A 20,441-nucleotide genomic window follows, 5' to 3' on the forward strand; every position below is an offset into this window, starting at 1 on the left:
ATTATTCTTGAACGACAAATGGCGTAACTGGATCGTATTATAGTGTTTATCACTCCAAGGCTGGATACGTCTATTTCAAGACATAAAGCTTGAAACTTGCATTTTTTGCTTTCCAAAACAGCTCAAATAAACATAAAAATTAATCATTGATGAAGCTTGATCCTTGAATTATTATTAAATTATTTTTAATTAAGCCTCAATATTCCTATAGACTATATTCTTATATAAAAATGTGTTTACAACATAATTGTATTCAAAAAATGTATGATGTGACGTATGTATGTTCCAGGCCTCTGTTTCAATGAACAGGTGTTCTTTTTGAACAAGAATCTACAGCGAAAAGAAGTGTATGGTGAAACAGAATCTACCCTACAGATTATGGGAGCTGCTTGGACGCTGTGGCCCCTGCTGCCATCACCCTAGGAGTGATCCGGCTTTGACCTTCCAGGCGCCAGTCAGGGTCACAACGCCACTTGACCCAGGCTTTGTTGGCGAAACTTCGCTTTGATCGGAAATTGCGTCGCAAGGGGATGACGACATCCAGCCCTTTCTACAGGAAAGGGTAATTGCTAGCTGACGTTCCCAATTCACTGCTGTTGAGCTGGACGTCTCTTGTTTCAAATGACGTACTCTTACAGAAAAATCTAACAGGAACTTTTTTGTGTTTAGATGACGCCAATCGGTTCATCCGGATGAATATGTTGAGAGGCAAGCCTTTGGAAGTACAGTATGAACAAACGCGAGAACAGGACTTAGACAGCATTGAAAAGGAAATATTGAGAAGAAGAACAAGATAGTCGACCTCCTAATGAGCAAGGAAGCATTTTCTTAGCTTTGCAAGGTGACGCTAAAACGATTAAACGGCACTGTCCTTATGAATAAGTCGTATTACTGTCCTTATTAATTAGCTGGGTCACTCTAATTAGCCGTATTGCAAACTGATTAGGTCTGCTTTTGGGGTGGCATTACTTTTTTAATTTAATTTGATCAAACCGTGACATAACTGCATTTTCGCATGAAGGCAAAGCGCCACTGAAAAGCTTAAAGTTTACTTCGTAAAAACTTTTTGTTAGAAAATCTTTCCTCCCTCATCTAAGATCGTCAAAAACCATTCAATAATGTTTACTTTTTGTTTGCTGTTTGTATTTTTAAGTTAAAATTTCGGTGTTGAGTTATGCAAACAGCGACTCCATGTCCATATCATTCTACATTTTCACTTCCTTAAATCTTTGTTTTATTTTCTTTGCAAAATCACATTTATTCCAAGGTTTGGTAACATTGTGCCTTTATAAAATAAAACTTCACTTTTTCTTTGAGGCCAACACAAACCAGACTGCTAAAAAAGGTACGTCATTAAGTGTTCATGATTGCCCACGTTCTCTGTTACTAGAAAATCTGCTTGACAATGTAATGCTGAATTGACCCATATAAAAGCTTTTCTAGGATTATCTTAATAATTGAAAGTTGAAATTACTCAGGAACATAAGCACATAATTTTTTCACATTTTAGGTAAAAATTGATGAATGCGATTACTAAAAATTGCAAATTCTGAATACATAATATTATGTTCTCATGTTATAATGTTAAAACTGCTTTATTGGGTTTATAAATTTTACAAGAACGTAGAAATATTGAATGTTTTTTTGCAACATAATTTTTTTTAATAGTATAAAGTTGCAACGGTGTCTTCAAATGCAAATTCAGACTTTTGTTGCAGACTTTTCTGCCTAAATGTATTCAATTATGCACCAGAAGGTTTTGAAAAAGGTTTCATCGTGTTAATTGTCTTAAGAGCTTTCTGTTTTTAGTATTTTCGGAAAAAATTTAGGTTTAAGTTTTTCATCAAAATGTAAGGCTTCAGGCTTATAAATTGAAGTTATTGTTGGAGAATTTTTGTACATGGATGTATTCAATTATACACCAGAAAGGTTCTAAATAAGTTTTAACTGTGTTAATTGTCTTAAAAGCTTTCTGATTTAAATTTTTATTGGGAAAAATTTGTGTTTAAATTTCTCATCAAAATGTAAGGCTATAGGCTTAATAAAATTGAGCTTTTTGTTGGATAATTTTTTAACCTAAATTTACTCAATTGAGTATCAGAAAAGTTCAATAAAGGGTTTTACTGTGTTAATTGTCTTGAAAGCTTTCTGATTTGAATATTTTCCGGAAAAATTTATGTAAAAGTTTCTCATCAAAATGTAAGGCTATAGGCTTAAAAAATTGAACTTTATGTTGGATAATTTTTTAACCTAAATTTACTCGATTGAGTATCAGAAAAGTTCAAAAAACGGTTTTACTGTGTTAATTGTCTTAAAAGCTTTCTGATTTAAATATATCCCGGAAAAAATTTAGGTAAACGTTTCTCATCAAAATGAAAGACTGTAGGCTTAAAAAGTTGAACTTTTTGTTGAAGAATTTTTGTACCTAGGTGTATTCAATTATGCACCAGAAAGGTTCTAAAAAAGGGTTTACTGTGTTAATTGTCTTTAAGGCTCTCTGATTTAAATATTTTCCGGAAAAATTAGGTTAAAGTTTCTCATCAAAATGTAAGGCTATAGGCTTAAGAAAATTGGACTTTTTGTTGGATAATTTTTGTGCCTAAATTCATTATTCAATTATGAACCAGAAATGTTCTAAATAAGGTTTTACAGCGGAAATTGTCTTAAAAGCTTTCTGATTTAAGTTTTTTCCGGAAAAAATTTAGGTTGAAGCTTCTGATCAAACTGTAAGGCTGAACTTTGTTGGAGAACTTTTGTGCTTATATTTATTCAATTATGCACCAGAAAGGCTCTGAATAATATTTTATTGTGTTAACTGTCGTACCAATTTTCTGTTTCTAGCATATTAGAAAAATAATTAGGTTAAAGTTTCTCACCAAATATAAGGCTATAGGCTTAAGAAAATTGAAGCTTTTGTCGAAGAATTTTTGTGCCTAAGTTTGTTCAACTATGAACCAGAAATGTTTTAAATAAGGTTTTACTGTGTTGATTGTCTAAAGGGCTTTCTGATGGAAGTGTTTTTGGAAAAAAAATTAAGTCAAAAGGCTTAAGAAAATTGAAAATTTGTTGAAAGTTTTTAACCAAAACTTATGCAATAAGGCATCAGATAGGTTCCAAATAAGGTTTTATTGTGTTAGTTGTCTTACGAGCTTTTTGTTCTCAGTATTTTGGAAGAAATGCTAGGTTGAAGGTTTTCGCAAAAATTTAATGCTATAGGTTTAAGAAACTTAAAAGTTAAATTAAAATTAAAATTTTGATTTTGAGTTTTTGAATGCTATGCTTGGTCATTCAATTAAAGTTATGAAATCTATATAGAGTTTCTCCTTAAGCCTCTTTTTGGGCTCAGCGGCAAATTTGGTGCCAATTTGCCTATGCGCAAAAAATGCATAATTCAATTGTGTCAAAATGTTTCTTCCCTTCGATGTTTTTAAAACAAAACTTTTGTCTTGCAATATGTACTTTTTTATAATGTTATGAGCTTGTCAGCTTTTCCGACCAAATTCACGCAATTCACAGTCACAAGAGAAATCAGTCTCATTTTTCCATTTCCATTAAGTTCTCCATAAGACTGTCTTTGAGAAACCTCACTCTTTATCAAATGGCACCGCCCACATGCAGCAGAAGGTTACAATCCAGAATGCTTCATAACAGAACATCCACGCGAATGTGAGATGGAACGATGGTACAATCATGAATTACGATCAAGACAAATCGAATGACATTAAATGAGTTCTTTGTATGAACGTTTTTTGTAAAGGTTTAATGCAAAAAGACTGCTGCAAATTTTCCATCTCCATAACGATTGATTTAATACGAAATTGCACGACCAGCATAACCTACAGAAAGCTTAACATGTATTTAATATGAATAGGTCCAAAATAAGCCGAATGTGCCTTTGGGCACCCCATGATACAGATATTTATAAATAGGAAAACATACAGGGTACTAAACAGCAAATCAACACAGCTCACTTGTGCTACATGTTACCACTAGGAACTATATTCGACAATGTTTTCATAATTTTTGTAGTACGAAAGATGTATCGCAAAATTTGAAGACAGCAAGACTTAATTAAGTACTTTTTGTTCGACACTCCTCTGAGTGTAAACATCGGATAATCGCCAAAGGCAGGCAATAAATTCATACCCAGATGTGAATCAAAAGTCACGTGAGAGAAAGTGGCGCGTTTGATTGGTTCTTTGTTTTGACCAATCTGTGACAGCTAACCTCTCACCTAGCTGAAGAATAGTTAGTCTTAAAGACCATCGACAGATAGATAGGTTGCTTAAGCCACCTGTCAATCAATTTAGGCCAATCAATAAGCTTTTTAATGATATAATGCTCACTGATTGGCCAATGCCTAAGGCAACTTCAGTATATGTCGATTACTTATAAGGTCTAACATAAACGGAAAATATTAAATGTATCCAGACAAGCTTTCATTCTCCTCTGGACAATCCTCTCGAGCGCAAAGAATCGTCCTTAATGAAGAGTTTTCTCGCCTTTCTTACGGCCATTGACCCAGTGAAGACCTCTGAGCTCTGTAAACAAGCTATCAAGCAAGAGCAACAGGTGCACAAGTGAGCGGTAATTGATCCACCCACAATATCTATAATTGAATATGGCTATAAATTATTTACGAGATACTCTAATACATTTTAAAATGACAAGTTCAGATATTTAATTGATGATACTATGTGGGTTAAATTTCACAGGCGCCTTATATAAATAACTCCATTCTGGTTCACGCCAAACAACAATTCGATCGCTAATTACAAGAGAAAAAATCTGCCAACCAGAAATTTTTAAACTTCTGCTTTAATTGCAGCCCAAGCTACAATATGCTTATTAACTAAAAATCTCGATATCAAGAATATACCATATAACATATAATCCGTCCTATGTCAAGGAAAACAAAAAAAAGGCGGTTCTAAAGAATGGAATGGGCAAGAACTGAATTTTGTTACTATAGGTTTTGCGAAGGCCATCTTACAGACAAATTGCCTATGCCTTCAAAATTGAGACAAAATACTTCAACACTGATACATATTTTGACTATATCACATTGGAATTTAATGACAGAATACGAAACAACATCATTTGTAGTCATTAGAGAGTCTTGAGTTTTAGCACTTCCCTGCAATAAAAATCCTGAAAGGGTTTTCCTTGGCCTAAATCAGAACACATCATTTATTTGTTCTTTATCGACCGCATTTGATGACTTGAAAAACAATAAATTTGTCAGAGTCACGTGCAACAGCAACAAATCGTACCAGCGGTCAAAGCTGATAAATTTCTGACTCTGTAGTGCATTGCACGTGTTAGTGACATCGCAAATCATTCTCTAAATTATTAATAATCTAGCAGGGTCGTACTTTAATAAGAGTCATCTTTCCCTGTCAAAGCAGACTTGTTATTCATAATCAAACATCTGCCTCCCTTATCATATTTTTTAGATGTTTCGCAGATTTCAAACATAAGTGATTCTTACATGGTTTGAAAGCAAAAAACAGTCCAATGGCTCAGGCAAGAGGTTCATCGCTTGAAATCATTCTTGTAGAGCCAATATTACAGTTTTTAGGCGGAGATAATTGGAGGGGGAGATATCAATACTTATGTTCATCTGTCAGAGGAAGGGATTGCCTCCTAACTACAGCCTGTCACAAAGTAAAAGGAAACATTGCCACCAAAGCAACAGACGCAACTGTCACTAAAGCACATCAATTGATCACTGCCTCGAACACCATGTTAAACACAGTGCCATTGGGGCATCGATACTTTTACCCAATTAATGCTCTAAATAGAAAGAGTACCCGATGGGAAAGAGAAAACATGTCGAGTTTCTGTTAACGTAATAAATAAAGCCCCTGAGGTCAGCATGAGTGCCTTTGATGCAAGGTTAACAATGTGAGATTATATCTTGATCAAAGGCAGGAGTTAGCATGATAAATTTTACTAGGAGGGAAACGCCCTATTACCCTATCCCCTACGTGACGTTCTGGAACTCAGGGTAGATACACTGGCAAGCCTGTATTGATTAAAAGGGTTAAGATTGATTACGTTGGTGTTATACACAACAATTTACTTTTGCTCTGGCCGTTTTTCATCCGAAGTGCCAGCCATTGATCTTTGTTTCTCAACCCAATTTCGCGAATTGTTGATTCATAGAAGCTCCCATTGTACGAGCCTAAAGAAAAGCGAGAGTTGATTCTACAGTTTTTCGTTATCTAAAAGGGGTTTTTATACAGTAATGTGCACATTCCGCTAAATGTGTTAATATGGGCTTAATTATTTGCCCGTATAAGCATAGGTTCTTTCTTTGCGAAATCATTGTAATTAAGCCTTGGTTTTAAACATTCTGTGATCCGTTAAGCATATTTCAAAACTTTTATTAGCCGTATCTCGCCAATTTTTAACAAAAATCATTTTCGTTGAACTTTATTGCTCTTCGTCGGTTTGAGCTGCCCCGGCCCATATTTTATGCAATAATCAATCGTATAACAAATCACAAAAAATTCTTACTAAATGAGATAAGAGTTAAAATTATGCACTGAAACATTATAAAAAGTCACAAGTAGAAATAATGAAAAATATTATGGAATCATTGTGGAAAGGTTGAAGTAATCAGAAAATTTAAATAAACTGACAATTAAAAAAAATGATAAAACATAATCAAAGAGTTCTGAATGGATTTAGAAGATAATAAAAGGAAAAAACCTTGGCAAACAAAAGATGCACCAATATTATTGATTATGAACAAATCTAGGAATAAAATTCCCCTTAGGTACGTCTTTCAAGTTTTTTTCTGTATTTTGAAATGGAATCTTGCAGCTTCGCAACAAGCAATTGCAAGAAAGGAATCATTTTTTTAAGAAAACTCATAACTAAAAACGCTGTTCCTTTTAAGTTTTAAGAACATTTCATTTTAAATAAAGTCTCAGCTTCTTAACTGCACAAGACGTTTCATGTTAAATAATGTATTCTATAAAAGTAAGCGCTTGTAAATATTAAACCTTAAATCGAATTTGATAAAAATAGGACTATTTAAATAGACTAGCGTGATTATCTTCAACTCCACGTGGACAAATCGAAACTAAATTTACAACCAGTTTAAATAACTAGGTCGCAAATTGCTCTAAAATATGAATTTCTTGTAATCCTGTTATTTTGCGAGAAAGTTCACTTTTAATGACGGTCAAAGAAGAAGGAAAAGATTGCAGCTGTCGCTGTGATAAAATTGAATATCTCAAATTTTCTGGGTTTCATTGCTGTGAGAAAAGCGGGCCTCCAAGAAATGAATCGACAACTTGGCTGCAAAAAGGTTCACTCTCATTCTTCTCTCCCAGTGAACGAAGTCTTTTCAAACTTTGAACCGAGATAAATCCGCCTCGAATTTGTCCTCATTTCGGTATGAAAAAGAACATAAATTGGACTGTCTTGTCCGAAAATTGAGAATACTAAATGCTCAAACTTCACACAAAGAAACTCAAGAGCTCAAAGCTAACAGTAATCACGCTAGTCACATAATAAAAATAGCAATGAACAGAGAGTGCGAGTGCAATCTAACATGGAGGCCCGGAAAGTCACATAAAACAATTATTAGCATTCCTGAACAACTGATCAGTTGATCATGTACAATGTTGTTATAAAAAAAATTAAATTCTAATAATAACCAAGTTGAAGTTCAATGAATCCAAAAAAAGGAAAAATACATGAAAAACAAATTAAAAAAGTCAATGAGTCTTACTGTTAAGTGGTATGTTTTAGAGCGTTCTAAGACAGAATTATACGTCTATGGCTTAGTGTTCCAAGTTTCACGGAAAAAGAATTTATATAAATCATTTAGTCATCAACTAAAACAGAAAACTTACCTTGTGACGTCGAGCTGCCAATTGAAGCACTGTTATCTGAATCACTTCCAAAGTTTGAGCGCCTTCTACTTTCTGGTTGGCAACAAAGCAGGGTTATGGCAGCATCGAAGTCAACAAAGGCATTTGAAGACAGGATACTTGAGACAGTGGTGTTAGACAGATGCAGGGCATCGTGACCCACCCAGTCTCTGAAGCATGTAAAATCTAGACGAAGCTGATTCGCTCCAAAATGACTGCAAAGATAAGAAGCAAGATGATCATCTTCTGATGTACAATGCCTGCCAAAAGTCTTGGAACAGTGACATCAATTTCCAAGGTCAAAACCAATCATCCCCCTCTCCCCCACGGAACAATGTTGGTTTACTATCAAACGGGTTAGGATTTTAGGAAGCACTTTCTTTTGCGCTTTTTTTATGATATTTCTCTAAATCATCAACATTGTTTTAGGGGGAAGGGGGGGAGGTAGCTATTTTTTTCATGAAAGGAATGAAAGATATCAAATGCAGCGTAAATTGGTGGGTGTTCCAAGTACTTTTGGCAGGCATTGTACGTAATCCCATAGATGTTGCAAATAGCGTAGATGAGGAGTAGGTGACGGAAAGTTCTTCAGGTTGAAAATCATATCATCTTTAAACAATGATCAATCGATCCAGCATTTCATCAAATATCTCAAAACAATAGAACTGCTGGGCGTCGGCAGCCAGCATTTCTGACCTCTGTCAAATTTTCTCCAACATCGAAAATGATGATATGACGAACAGGACTCAACATGGTGGTCAAACCATCGTATGTTGGGTGAAAAGTTGAGTGAAAGGTTGGATCGTTTGACTACTAAGGACATTTCAACAGGCTGGTTAGTTATGGCCAGACATGCTCTGAATAAGCATTGCACTCAATTTGAATCTCAACAATAAAGAACAGATTTCATCGACGTAAAAGTCTTGATAAAAGTTCCCTTTTCAGTCTTCTCTACTACATCTAACGAAATAAATTAATGAGATCATAAAGCAAGATAACTATCTGGGATACATAATATAGTATTCGATGCCCCTAAAAACGTTTTTACTAACATCCTTAGTAGAATATCAAATATAAATCACTAAAAAAGAGCTTTAGAGTTCAAAGGCTGGTTTCCTGTCCTCAGAAGAAAGGCTTTACTTTGAAGAGTTTCTTATTCAACGATAAACATAAAACATGGAACGGAAGAACTGTTGAAATTTTTTATTTTCAAACATCCTTCAAGAACATGGTTATAACACTCTAAAATATTCAAGACCAAGCATTAGTCCTGTTGAGGTTAAATATGGATTAATAGTTTAAAAAACTATTTTAATAGTACGATTTATCGATACATGCTGAACATTTTGGTACTTCATGGTTTAGTTAACTGATGATCTTTGCTCTCGGATAAAAAATTGGTGCCCCGTGGCACCAAGTGGTCCAATCTGTGATATTTCCAGAAACACCATTCTTCTGCAAACTGACATTCATATTAAACAATAAACACCAGTTCCTTTAGTTCAAATTCTTGTCAAAATACGAGGTACATTTCGAGTCTGGAAGAACACCCAATTGAAGACATGCCTCCACAATGTCTGCAAGACGAAAAAGGGCAAAAATCACCACTGCTAGACAAAAAGATGAATTAGGAAGTCTTACCTAAATTTAATCGATTCTTCCAGAATGTGTTCCATAAGAGCGGTGACAAAGACGGAGAAGCACTTGCAAACCAGTTGCTCTGCCTCTTCCTCGCCGATCAATTTTAAACTCTCCACAATAGGCAATAAAACTTGGCGAGGCGTCACTTTGATGTACAGATTCGGTTCAAACGGAATACGAGCTGCAATATATTAAAATCATTTTAAATAATCTCCTTTTTTAAGAGATGATATTTTTTTTGAGCACAAAATCTGTGAGCGTTAGAATTCACAAGTCTTGCTATTAAAAAAAAGTTTTGTCGGAGCTTTACTATTTTTGTGCTGTTCATTGGCACGGAACTATTTGCTTGTTAAAAATTTAGCATGCCTAAGATGAACAAATAAATGGATAAAAAATTATATGAATCAGTCTACTATTTAAACTGTGAACGATAACATAAACTTGGAGCATTGGTTTTTGACAGATCAAAGTACAAGTTCAAATGAAAAATCTGCATTCTAGAAAAAAAACTCTCAAGTCAGTACATGGACTTATGAAAATTCGAGAGTGCATTGACCCAGAGTACATGTAGAACCTGATGCCAGAGAGTTAGGTCTCCGCGTTTTGGTGCTATCTTAAGGCTTTGGAGCTAAAAATGCGAGGAAACAAACCTGATCCTCTTTTTCGCCAAAGTTTGGCTTCAGGGAAATGTTGTTCAATTGCCTTTCTGGATCGACTCTTGATACTTGAAACTAAAACATCAACCTTACCTTGCCCGAATGCCTGAAAGAAATGCATGTTTCAAAGTCAAAAGGGTATTGGGTATGAAATAATACACGAAAGTACTCATAATTCTTCTGCTGTAATAAATACCGCAACCCGCATCTTAATCATACAAGAGAAACATACAATTTACTTTCTACTGATGACAACTAAAAATTCGAGACTGCAAAATTTTCCTAGGACAAAACCGCAAAAAACACCTGAGGTTTATGATGTCAGCGTTTTCAAAGCGCAGGTACATGTTCCTTTTAACATTATAAATTGTGAATTAGTAACTATTTTGTAACACAAATGTATCCGATCATACTTTGCAAGCTATATGGTGTATCTGAAGCTAGATACGAAACAACCGACTTGAAGAAGTCAGACACAAACCCCCAATTTCGAGGGCTTTCTTCAAGCCATGTTTCTGCATGTTGCGTCCGCGTATCTCATATGAAACCCGAAACATCGTTTGTTCCAGAGTTATTGTAGAATTTCTTGTAGAAAACAGGACTTTCTGTTCATTTTACGTCATGACGTCAAGTATGCAGCGAATGCGTAATCCATCCTAGCATTGCCAATTTTGTCAGTTATCGATGCCAGTTTTGGCGACATAGTTCTAGAAACGTTTTCAGAGCCTGGCATTTTGGATATCTTCTTGCGTTTATTTGAAAAGGCAAACTATCTTACTACTAGTTGAACGTTAAACGACCCTTTACAATGTTTACATCCATCGAGCAATTTAAAGAAGTGTTCTTGACTCATGTTGCCGGTATGAAGTAATGCTACTGACATATGTGTAGAAGAAACTGAAACTATTAGAAAAAATGCAGAATTTGCTAGCTCGAGTTTAACATCGATGACGTAAAGATTTATCACAAATCTGACAATAATGACGGCAAAGAACTTATATACAAAAGGAAAGTCAAGATTCTGTACAATGAAATAGAGGAAATGATTTTTTGCTAACTAGATTTGTGAAGTAGAGAGTACCAGTCTTGGGAAGGTCAGGCTAATATTCAATAAAATTAAATAAAAATGAAAAATGTTAAATACCTTGATTTTAGAAAAAAGATCTTGAATGGATTGCAGTTCATGAAACAATAGAACTTTGGGCTTATCCATAAGGTGGATCTTCTTCGTCACAGTGATAAAATGCGGAACAATGGGTCGAAGCTTTTCCTGAAGAGCTTCTGCATCCCTGTTTGTGATCACGTGATACTGTTCCCAGGAACCAGATGAAGTAAACTGTTGCGATTTGCTTTGAAGCCATTGCACAGCTACCCGCATGGTCAGCTTCAATGAGAGCAAGGCCAGGGTTATGTTCTGCAGCTTATCGTATTCTGATTTTTCACGTGGATCTCTTACACCCATGCCTCGACTTGACGCTAGTAATTCAAATATACTCTGCATTGGAGCAACCGCTTCCATTATAAGACTCATGGTTTCAGTGCAATTTTGAGCTGCATTTGGTGCTAAACGGCATTTGTCTTTGATAGCTGATGCCTGAGCAGTTCTAATAACTTAGAAAAGAACACGAACATCAAGTCAAATTACAAAAAATAACAAAGTAACAATACCCCCCCCCCTCCTCCAGAGAGTCTGGATAAGTAATATATGATTAGCAAATAATTAGCAACTAGTAAAAATTATGAAAGGTTTTGGGGACAAATCCTATTTCTAATCGATTATGAAAACTGAAACCTATCTAAAATTGCATCATGGACATTTGAACCAGATCGTGAAATAAATTCTCATGAAAATTCAGGGGAAAAGGGCCACATGAAAACCTTTCGACAGCATGTCCTACAACAAAAGTTGGCAGAAGCAAGGGAAAGAAGAATGCATCTAAAATCAACTGTAAGGCTTTCAGCAGATTAGATCTCACGAGCAGAGCTCGACACCTGCTACGTAAATAACACGAAAAAATGCTTTTCATAAGAAACTGGCGGGAAACTATCGATCAAAACAAAACTAGCCACTAGATGTTATAAAATATTTATTAATATTAGGTACATAGGTAAATTTTTCGACATCACTGCGAAATCTGAAAATTGGTACGTATCAAATTGTTTGTCGGGAGAAAGGTCTGCCGATTCTTCAAGCAGAAAGAACCAGTTTTAGCCAGGGAAACGTTTTAAAAAATACGCGCCATTCTTCCCTGATCATCTTCCATTTGCACCTTGCCTTATTGCCAGTAGTCCCTCTCCCTACTTATAAAGTAGCCCCACAAAAGTTCCCCATTATAAAGACCAGTGTCTTTTACTGTACGGGCCAGCCTGACGAAAGCTGCTCCATGTCTTCAGTGTCTAGTCTCCACATAAGTAAATAAGCTTTTCGTACTGACACGAAATTTCAAAATTGCCGGAAAAGCCGAAAAGTAGTGTCTGACATTCTGCCTTTGAGGTCTGGTAAACTATTGGGGCCTCCTTTTCAATGTCATTCCCTAGTTCCAATTCTTAACAATGGCATAAAATAAAGTTTAAAAAACCAACCTTGATCCCATCGTTGCAGGGAAATACTGAATAAAACATGCGCTGAAATACTCCTTGCGCAAGCTTTGAATGCTGGGTTTATTTCACCTACAACGAGATAAGCAGAACGTTGAAATAACAGAAAGAACAAAAAAGGGCGAAATAAGAAAAGTCACCAATTTTTCATTTCGTCTAATAATTCGATAAAATGTTACTGGATGGGTTGTTTCCTGAAACTTGAAAATGCAGGTTGATAAGCTAGTGCCAATCTAGAAAGGGGGCACCGAGAATAGGGAAACGGGTAATCGGGAAAGCAGGTAATTTATCGAAAGTCAACATGCATATTCGAATAGTTATTGCTATCAATATTTGCAGAAATAATCGGCAGCTTAGAGCTATAAAAACATATTCAGACAACTGGGCTCAACACGTTTTACGATTACATTTCTCGACAATCATATAAATAGATATATATAAATTTTTATTAGGTTTTTATCAGCTGCTTCTCAGCTATGAATTTAACGCTGTTCAAGAAATAATTTGGAGCTGTGTCTAATTTCCTTTCATCTAAATGTTTTTAAGAAAAAAGATGAAAACAGTTTGAACGCCTGAAATAGACGTTACTCCTTAATAGAAACATCAAAGTTTAAACCAAACATACTTCAAGGGAGTGATTCCTCTCAATTCGGAAGAGGATGAGCTGTCTTTTTTGCATTTAATTCAGCAGGTGGTTTTTATGAAAGTAGGACTTTGTTCGCATCATCGATAGCAGATTACGGTGGCTATAAAACTAGTACATCTTCCATTAAACTTGTTTTCTAATCAAATTTCAGATTTTCAAAACATATTCGAAAAGGAGTTCGCCCAAAGATGGTTGAGCAAAATAATCCATATGATTTTAGTGTAGTCCGTAAGCAAACTGGGTTTATTCTTGATAAGAGCAATTTATTTTATAATAAACCGCTTTAACCGAAGAAGCATTTTTCTGAAAACTTGGGAAGGATCTTCAAGAAGGGGTTGCGATTTAAGAAATTGTCTGAATTTGATTCTTCAATCCTTGAAGTTTGCGCTATTTCTTCAGTCATTTTAAGATATAGTTTTCAAATATTTATCAATACAGTAGATATCCAGATAAAAGAACATTATTTCATAGTAAGCCTGAATCGATTCTTATGTCAACATATCATATCATATCTTTAGAAAAGATTCATGTTGTCTCCCAAAACGTCGACATAAACAAAAAGTAATTATAACTAAAATAACTAACTAAATAACTAAAATAATTATAACTTTTAAAGATGGCTCTTTTATAAGTACCTTTTATCATTCCCAGCCTTCTAACATTCATTTACAGGTGTTGTTGCTTTTCCAGCCCCTTGGGGGTTTAATTTTAGGGGGGGACCAGAATTTCAAATTTCAGTCTCAAGATTCTTGAAAAACGGGGTTATGCTTAATGTTTCCTATCAATTATGCTAGATGTTTGCTCATAGTCTGACTATGGTTAGTTGTAAAAAATTTCAATAAAAGATCCCCAGTAATTGTTAAACTAAGATCATCAATCTTGGAAAATTCTCATGCTTTGTCTCTCTGAAAAACTTTATTTATTCTAGAGGGAAGGTTGCGATTACAGAGTTTGGAAACTTTGCAGAATCAGTTCTTAAATGTTCAAGGATCTTGCTAAAAGCTCTTATGCAAAGATCCATTCAAAATGTAAAAGACTATACCGTGTCGATTTTGATAGTTTAAATCTGTGGGGGGCTCTGAGAGGGCATTAAAAATAATCTAAGATTTTTGCAGTATGACTGAAGATTTTGCTGTACATCAGAAAATTAAAAAGAAACCCCTTCACCTAGCTTTGACAATAATAACCATGTTGATTTTGATAGTTTAACTCTGTGGGGGGCTCTGAGGGGGCCACTAAAAATGTTCTAAGATTTTTGCAGTATGACTGAAGATTCTGCTGAAACAATGAAACAAACAAATCACCAAAAAGGAACTATCTGATTCCTCTACTATTTTTTCTTGGAAATTTTTATCTTTGGAAGAAATTCCTAATGAAATGAAAGAAATTAATGCTACAAGTACATCAGTACGGTAAAGGGGACAATCACATGAAAATAATCATAAATGCACTCAAACAATGTAAAGGTGGTCATATATTTACAGACAAATATTGGTACAGAGAACAACGTGATGCTTCAGTCTCCACGACTTTCCTTGAATTAAGCAAACAAATTGATCTAAATATGACTAAGTTTGTCTTTTAACTTTGGCAGGGTAATTAAGCTAATCAAAACGCTGACTACAATCTGTGAGTGTCTTCAACTTTAGCAAGAAGCACCTTTACTAAAAACTGACTCCACAGTTTTGGTTGCTAATCAAATTCCATCAAAATCAAAACCTGTGGATAAAATTTTCTACTTTTCTTAATCCACATGTTTTTGATATTTTCCCTGAGAAAACAATATTTACAAAAGTGTGTATTATATGTGACTTGCCGATCTTTGATGTTTAATTTTTGACATACAATCATAGCCAAAATGCTTAATCAAAATATGCTAGATTTTCCTAGCATTAAAAAGTGGGTGTACCCCTTGCCAAGTATCAAAAAAATTATTTCATAACAAGCTTAATAGCACATTTTGAACTTAAATGTTAATGTACTAAAATCTGCAGATATGAAGCAAGGCAACACCAAAAAAATTCAGAACTACTCTTTAAAATACCCTTCCTCGTGAAATGTTGCAAACAAAAGTTGTGTTCAAACTCACATCAGATTAAATATTCTTGGCAAAGGAGTATTCAAGTAATAAAAAGACACTTTTTGATAAATAAATTTTTGACCATAAAAAAGGAAGAGGACAATTCTTTGTCAAATAAATATTCCCCACAGATAAAATGGCAGCAACCTTGAAAAGTTTAATTTTTGGCATTTATTTCAGTAAGTCAATACATCAATCCTTGCACTTGCCAATCCACGAAACAATTTTGCAGCTGCGAAATGATTGAATTGAGACTTTGCACTTATAATTGCCTCTTTTCCAACACAAAAAACTGAGATGTAATTTTCTTTATGATTAGTCTGATAATTTTTCAGTTTTCAAGCACACTGTTTTCAAAAATACAATTTTTCTTTACAGTGTTAAATAATGATGTTAGCTTTAAATATTACAGATAAATATTCTGTTTTGTTAATTAGTACTTGAAACAAAGACCATGCAAAGTCATACTCATACCCTTGTCATTACCCCCAATTGGAAAATGAAGCCTACATAAGTTACCTTGTAAATAGCTGAAGGATACCTGAACAATATTTGGTGATACAAAATTTAAGAATGGCTTTAAAAAAGGTAAAGATTTTTAGCCAATGCTCTGATAAATGAGAGAATAAGAATTGAAAATGTGAATTTGAAAATATATACCCAGTTGCTGATAGAGATAGGTCAAAATCACATACATATAACAAGTATTATTCAGGCCAGGTAAATGTTTATAAGTGATTCGTTTTTATCAATATTTTTCATTGCTATTAAAACATGTATTCACTTGAAATGGATCCAAAAAAGGCCAGTTCACTGGATGAATGCAAAAACAGAAAAATATGTTATTTTAAAAACTTAATCTTAAATAGGAGCTTCAACCCCTTTCTTTTGGTAACAGGGCATAAAAATAATAGCTCTTAAAACAAGCAGGACTCTGCAAGATGTATTTAGGCGAATGGATTAAATCTAGTTTAGATATTTTAATAGAACGAATTTGAATTTTATAGCATACATATATATCATTTTCATTTGTTTGAATACATATCTAATTTATTCTTTTTCCGTCAACATAAATTTTTCTTTCATAATAATTTTATTAACTTAGTTGTTATTATTTATTAATAGGATTAAAAAGATACTTAATAAGTTAACTTTAATTTAAAATGCATGATTTCCAGGTTTACATAAACCCTAAAACTATCAATGTGGAGACCAAAGCTATTGACATTAAGACCCTTCTCTTGAATGAACTAACCTAAAATCATAATTTTGATAATAAAGAAATGAACTCACCTGAATCTGATTTCAATTTCTTCACAGACAGACATGACATGACAACTCCAGCCCTTGTAGGATCCATCAATGAAATTGGGAAATCCCATTTATGATTTGTAGTGTCAATGCAAGTAAACTCTGTGGTTATTTGTTCAACAAATTTTTCAGATAATGTCTGCCACAACAAATGTAGATGTGAATCTAAAACATTCTGATCAATAGTGGAATTACTCAAGTCTCCCCAGTGGACCTTCTTGCTAGCAGCTGGTGAGCTTCTTTTACCAGAAGGATCCAGAATTCCATTTACAGCTAACGGATTGTTTGTTTCTTGTGAAGAATGTTTTTGACTATGAACATTTAAAGCCATTTCCTTTACTTGGAGAGGTTTAATACTAAGCTTAAAGGCAGTACCAACAAATTCAGCGAGAAGTTGCTCATCTCTATGTCCCAACTCCCACAGCTCTTGAAATAACTGACAGCGACTTTGTTTTGTAGATATGTTTGAACCTTTCTCGTGATTTCTAGACATTTCAGAATTTGGGTTTTGAGCTTCTGCTGTGGTAGAAAACCTTTCTGCCTGTCCATTTTGATTCTGATCTGTTTTCAAAATTTGGTCTTCACCAAATAGCAAAGAATATAACAAGCTTATTATTTGTTTAGAAGCTTCAGCAGCACGAACACAAGTAATTGTTTTTAGGCTCTGTGAAATGCCAACTGAGATTAGCCAGTCATGTATATAGAAAAGCATAAATGGTTGTGACAAATTTTTAAGATACAGAAAAGGAAACTGACTTCTTACACCACCCCTCTTGGAAACAAAAACTGCAACTCGATCTTTCCAACTATTCTCCCATTTCTCTAGGTTTTGAATAGCTTGAGATGAAATGCTTTCAATTTTACTGGCAAGCTGAAAGAGGAGGATACAATTTGTCTTCCATATCGTGTCTTTTGTTAGCAGCCTATTCATCTTAAGAATGGGGAGATTAATAAGTTCTTTGTTTAGGATCATGTAAATATTTTGCACTAAATCATTTTCTGCACATTGCACGAAACGGAAGAGGCCGTGTATCTTCAAGCCAATCATGTTCGATAAGTAGGGCATTTCTGACTTCAAAAATGACCTGAATCTTATTTCAAGTCTCTTTATTTGTCTTCTATCGGATCTATACCGCTCGAGAATGTTGTGAACTTTCGATAAATCCCAGTTGTTTATGTTATTATTTCGTTGGTCCCCTTCATCATCGCCGCTTTGCCCTTCGACGATGCTCTCCAGTTCATTTATCAAACTCTTTATGGCTGCAAGCAAAGTAACGTATTCTTTAAGGAGAGAAAAGTATTTAACATCTTTATTTTCTTGCTCAATAAGACTATGCTGGTTGCACAATTTTGCTACGAAACTTTTGTGAACGAACCCCTGGCTTCCCGAGTCGTTGACGCGTGCACATATATTAGGATGTCGGCACGATCTTGAGTTAGAAACTACGATAAAATATTCATGCTTGCGTCGCTGAGTGTCTTTTTGCACTTGCACCCCTTTAAACGCTAAACTTTGTGCTGCAGCATTATTATGCACCTGAGGCACAAGACAGTTCTTTGAAGAAAGATCTGTCATAGTACTCTGGATAACTCCATGTGTGGTCTTCGCGCTTCCAAGGCCAGTTATCGCAGAACATCCTCTTACAACAAGTTAGAATGCAAACTCGAATGCCTGGTGTTATATCTTAAGCAATTCCTGCATCCACATACTTTACGGCAGCGCATCTGGAAATGACACACAAGTACTTCAAGACACAGTACGGAATCCCATCAAAATGCGTAGCTTTTATGTGATATTGTCGCCATAACCACCTGTGTGTACGGTATCACAACAACCATCCTCAGTGGCTCAATCTCGCACGCAAAGGCCCTGGCCTCTTACTGGTGTTACATTAAGTTCACCAAACCACAACAACACACGACACCAACTTTTTGTTAACTTTGCATATTAACTGTTAATAACTAATTAGATTATAATTAGATGGAATTCACTGTTTGTTGGTATTTGATTAAGGACATTTGTGTCTGAAGCTATTCAAACACCTGTTATTTTCTAATTGGTTCGCATCCCTTTCGATCCATAGAAATAGTTTTGCATCACCCAAAGTTTTTTCAATCGCATGCCAAGATCTCAAATTGCATATAGCAAAGTTGCCAATCTGGTTACCAGATGCATTACAGGCTATAAGCATACATTTACACGATATTATTATCAGTTTTATAATTATTGATTATTAGATAGACGTTTTAAGCTTATATTTTTGTATTTCATAAACAGGATAAAGGGATAACGAAAAGTATCTTGCAGCGAATATATCTCAAGACTAGGACTCAGCCCCTTTGTTAGAGTTAAGAGAGATTTTGGGGGTTAAGCCCTCCTTTAACAAGCCTGTGTATGTTTGGGTGGGGGAATTCTTTTCTTGCATTGTGATTAAACCTTTGAAAAAACTTCTATGAAAAATTTGATGGTTTTCTATGAAAAAACAGTTTCTATCAGCCTTTAATTGTCGGTGAATAGTTTGAATGATTTCCTGCACACAGCAGATAATCTTCAACACAAATGAAAGTATATAGGATGTGACCATGGGAGGGTATTGGGTGTGGCTTAAAGGCGTTCCCTACTGCATAGCTCTCGTTCTAAACTTTTTAGGACGGCAAACCCTAACTACGGTGGCTCAGAGAATGTCTAATATCTCGTAGATAGCACAACTCAAAGTTCCTTCGAAATGTCATGCAAAATCAATGAAATGTGTTATGATTTCTTCATTTTTGTCTCTATTTCTAGCATCTCAATAATTTCATAAAGATACTGAAACATGGAGTGTTGTAACCAAGCAAAATTTGAGATCTTCGGCATTCAGCTGTTGTGCCAATTTCAAATCTCCTTGAGAGCTAATTTGGGCTTCGTCTACTACTGTGTTTTGAACGTCTTCTTGTCAACCGAAAAAGCTGCAAATTGGTCACTCAAGTCATTTAGGCTAGGTATGCAACTGAAACTGGACTATTGCAAAAATACAATATTTTAGTAATATCGTTTATGGTAATCTCAAATTTTAGAAAATATAATCAAGGTTGGTTCGTTTATCTACAGTTTGCTAACTTGCAGCTGTCGGTAATTGTGCGAGCGCATCGATTGAGTAATCAGATGTTGAAATAGATGTGTTTGATATCGGGACAAAATGCTATTTTTGAAAGTTACATTATCACCTTACAAATAACACAAGTATTTTTGAAATATTCATAGCTTAACACGAGAACAAGAGGCTAGAACAATATACTTGCCTTGCTTGATGTGGTAAGGAAAGCAGATGTGCCGGAAGAAGTGTGGGCTGGGCTGGGCTAGCAATGATGTTTAGATTGGGCAACATCTGATTGAATATACGCACTTTCTCTACACGCACATGAACCGAGGGGGAAATATGTATACTGTTTATATCCTCTACATCAAGCTCTCAAGGGAGGCTGAAATTTGTACGAGACATCAAAATTATGGATCTCTCATAAATATCGGAAGATTTTTAGATTTAGGATTAGTTACCAAGCAATACAAGGTGAATAATGCCCATGCCTGACTTCATAAAGAGCCTCAATGACATAAAAAGTAATATCCACGGGTCATC

At 34.9% G+C, this 20,441-nt stretch overlaps 2 protein-coding genes across 9 annotated transcripts in view; one reads left to right on the top strand and one right to left on the bottom strand.

Moving 5' to 3' along the window:
• The window catches only part of LOC135695831 (uncharacterized), a 106,658-nt gene extending 98,574 nt beyond the window's left edge, over nt 1–8,084 (top strand). For all 8 annotated transcript variants that reach the window (XR_016144575.1, XR_016144573.1, XR_016144574.1 and 5 more), the window contains one exon: nt 670–8,084. Coding sequence is in view for 1 of the 8 variants with exons in the window: in XM_089112391.1 (XP_088968517.1) it covers nt 670–797 (128 nt within the window). In the remaining 7 variants the exon portion in view is untranslated. The remainder of the gene's footprint in view (nt 1–669) is intronic.
• On the bottom strand, nt 4,440–18,687 carry LOC135696097 (uncharacterized). The gene is made up of 8 exons (XM_065215374.2): nt 16,804–18,687; nt 12,770–12,856; nt 11,331–11,797; nt 10,181–10,292; nt 9,531–9,711; nt 7,872–8,104; nt 6,086–6,187; nt 4,440–4,609 (listed from the first exon to the last, which is right to left on the bottom strand). The coding sequence occupies exons 1-8, from the start codon at nt 18,395–18,397 to the stop codon at nt 4,440–4,442; spliced, it is 2,946 nt and encodes a 981-aa protein (XP_065071446.2). The 5' UTR covers nt 18,398–18,687.
• Between the last annotated feature and the right edge of the window lie 1,754 nt (nt 18,688–20,441).

The sequence above is a fragment of the Rhopilema esculentum genome, chromosome 14, assembly GCF_057945365.1.
Source record: "Rhopilema esculentum isolate cy_ngs chromosome 14, ASM5794536v1, whole genome shotgun sequence".
Classification (NCBI taxonomy): domain Eukaryota; kingdom Metazoa; phylum Cnidaria; class Scyphozoa; order Rhizostomeae; family Rhizostomatidae; genus Rhopilema; species Rhopilema esculentum.

What these genes read in the sequence shown, in the direction of transcription:
- LOC135696097 (XM_065215374.2), bottom strand. Translation starts at nt 18,397, where the DNA reads ATGACAGATCTTTCTTCAAAGAACTGTCTTGTGCCTCAGGTGCATAAT. An exon ending in TGGCAGCTCGACGTCACAAG is followed by an intron (nt 6,188 to 7,871) that starts GTAAGTTTTCTG and finishes GCTTTTCTTTAG; the next exon opens with GCTCGTACAATGGGAGCTTC. An exon ending in GAAAAACGGCCAGAGCAAAA is followed by an intron (nt 4,610 to 6,085) that starts GTAAATTGTTGT and finishes ATTCAATTATAG; the next exon opens with ATATTGTGGGTGGATCAATT.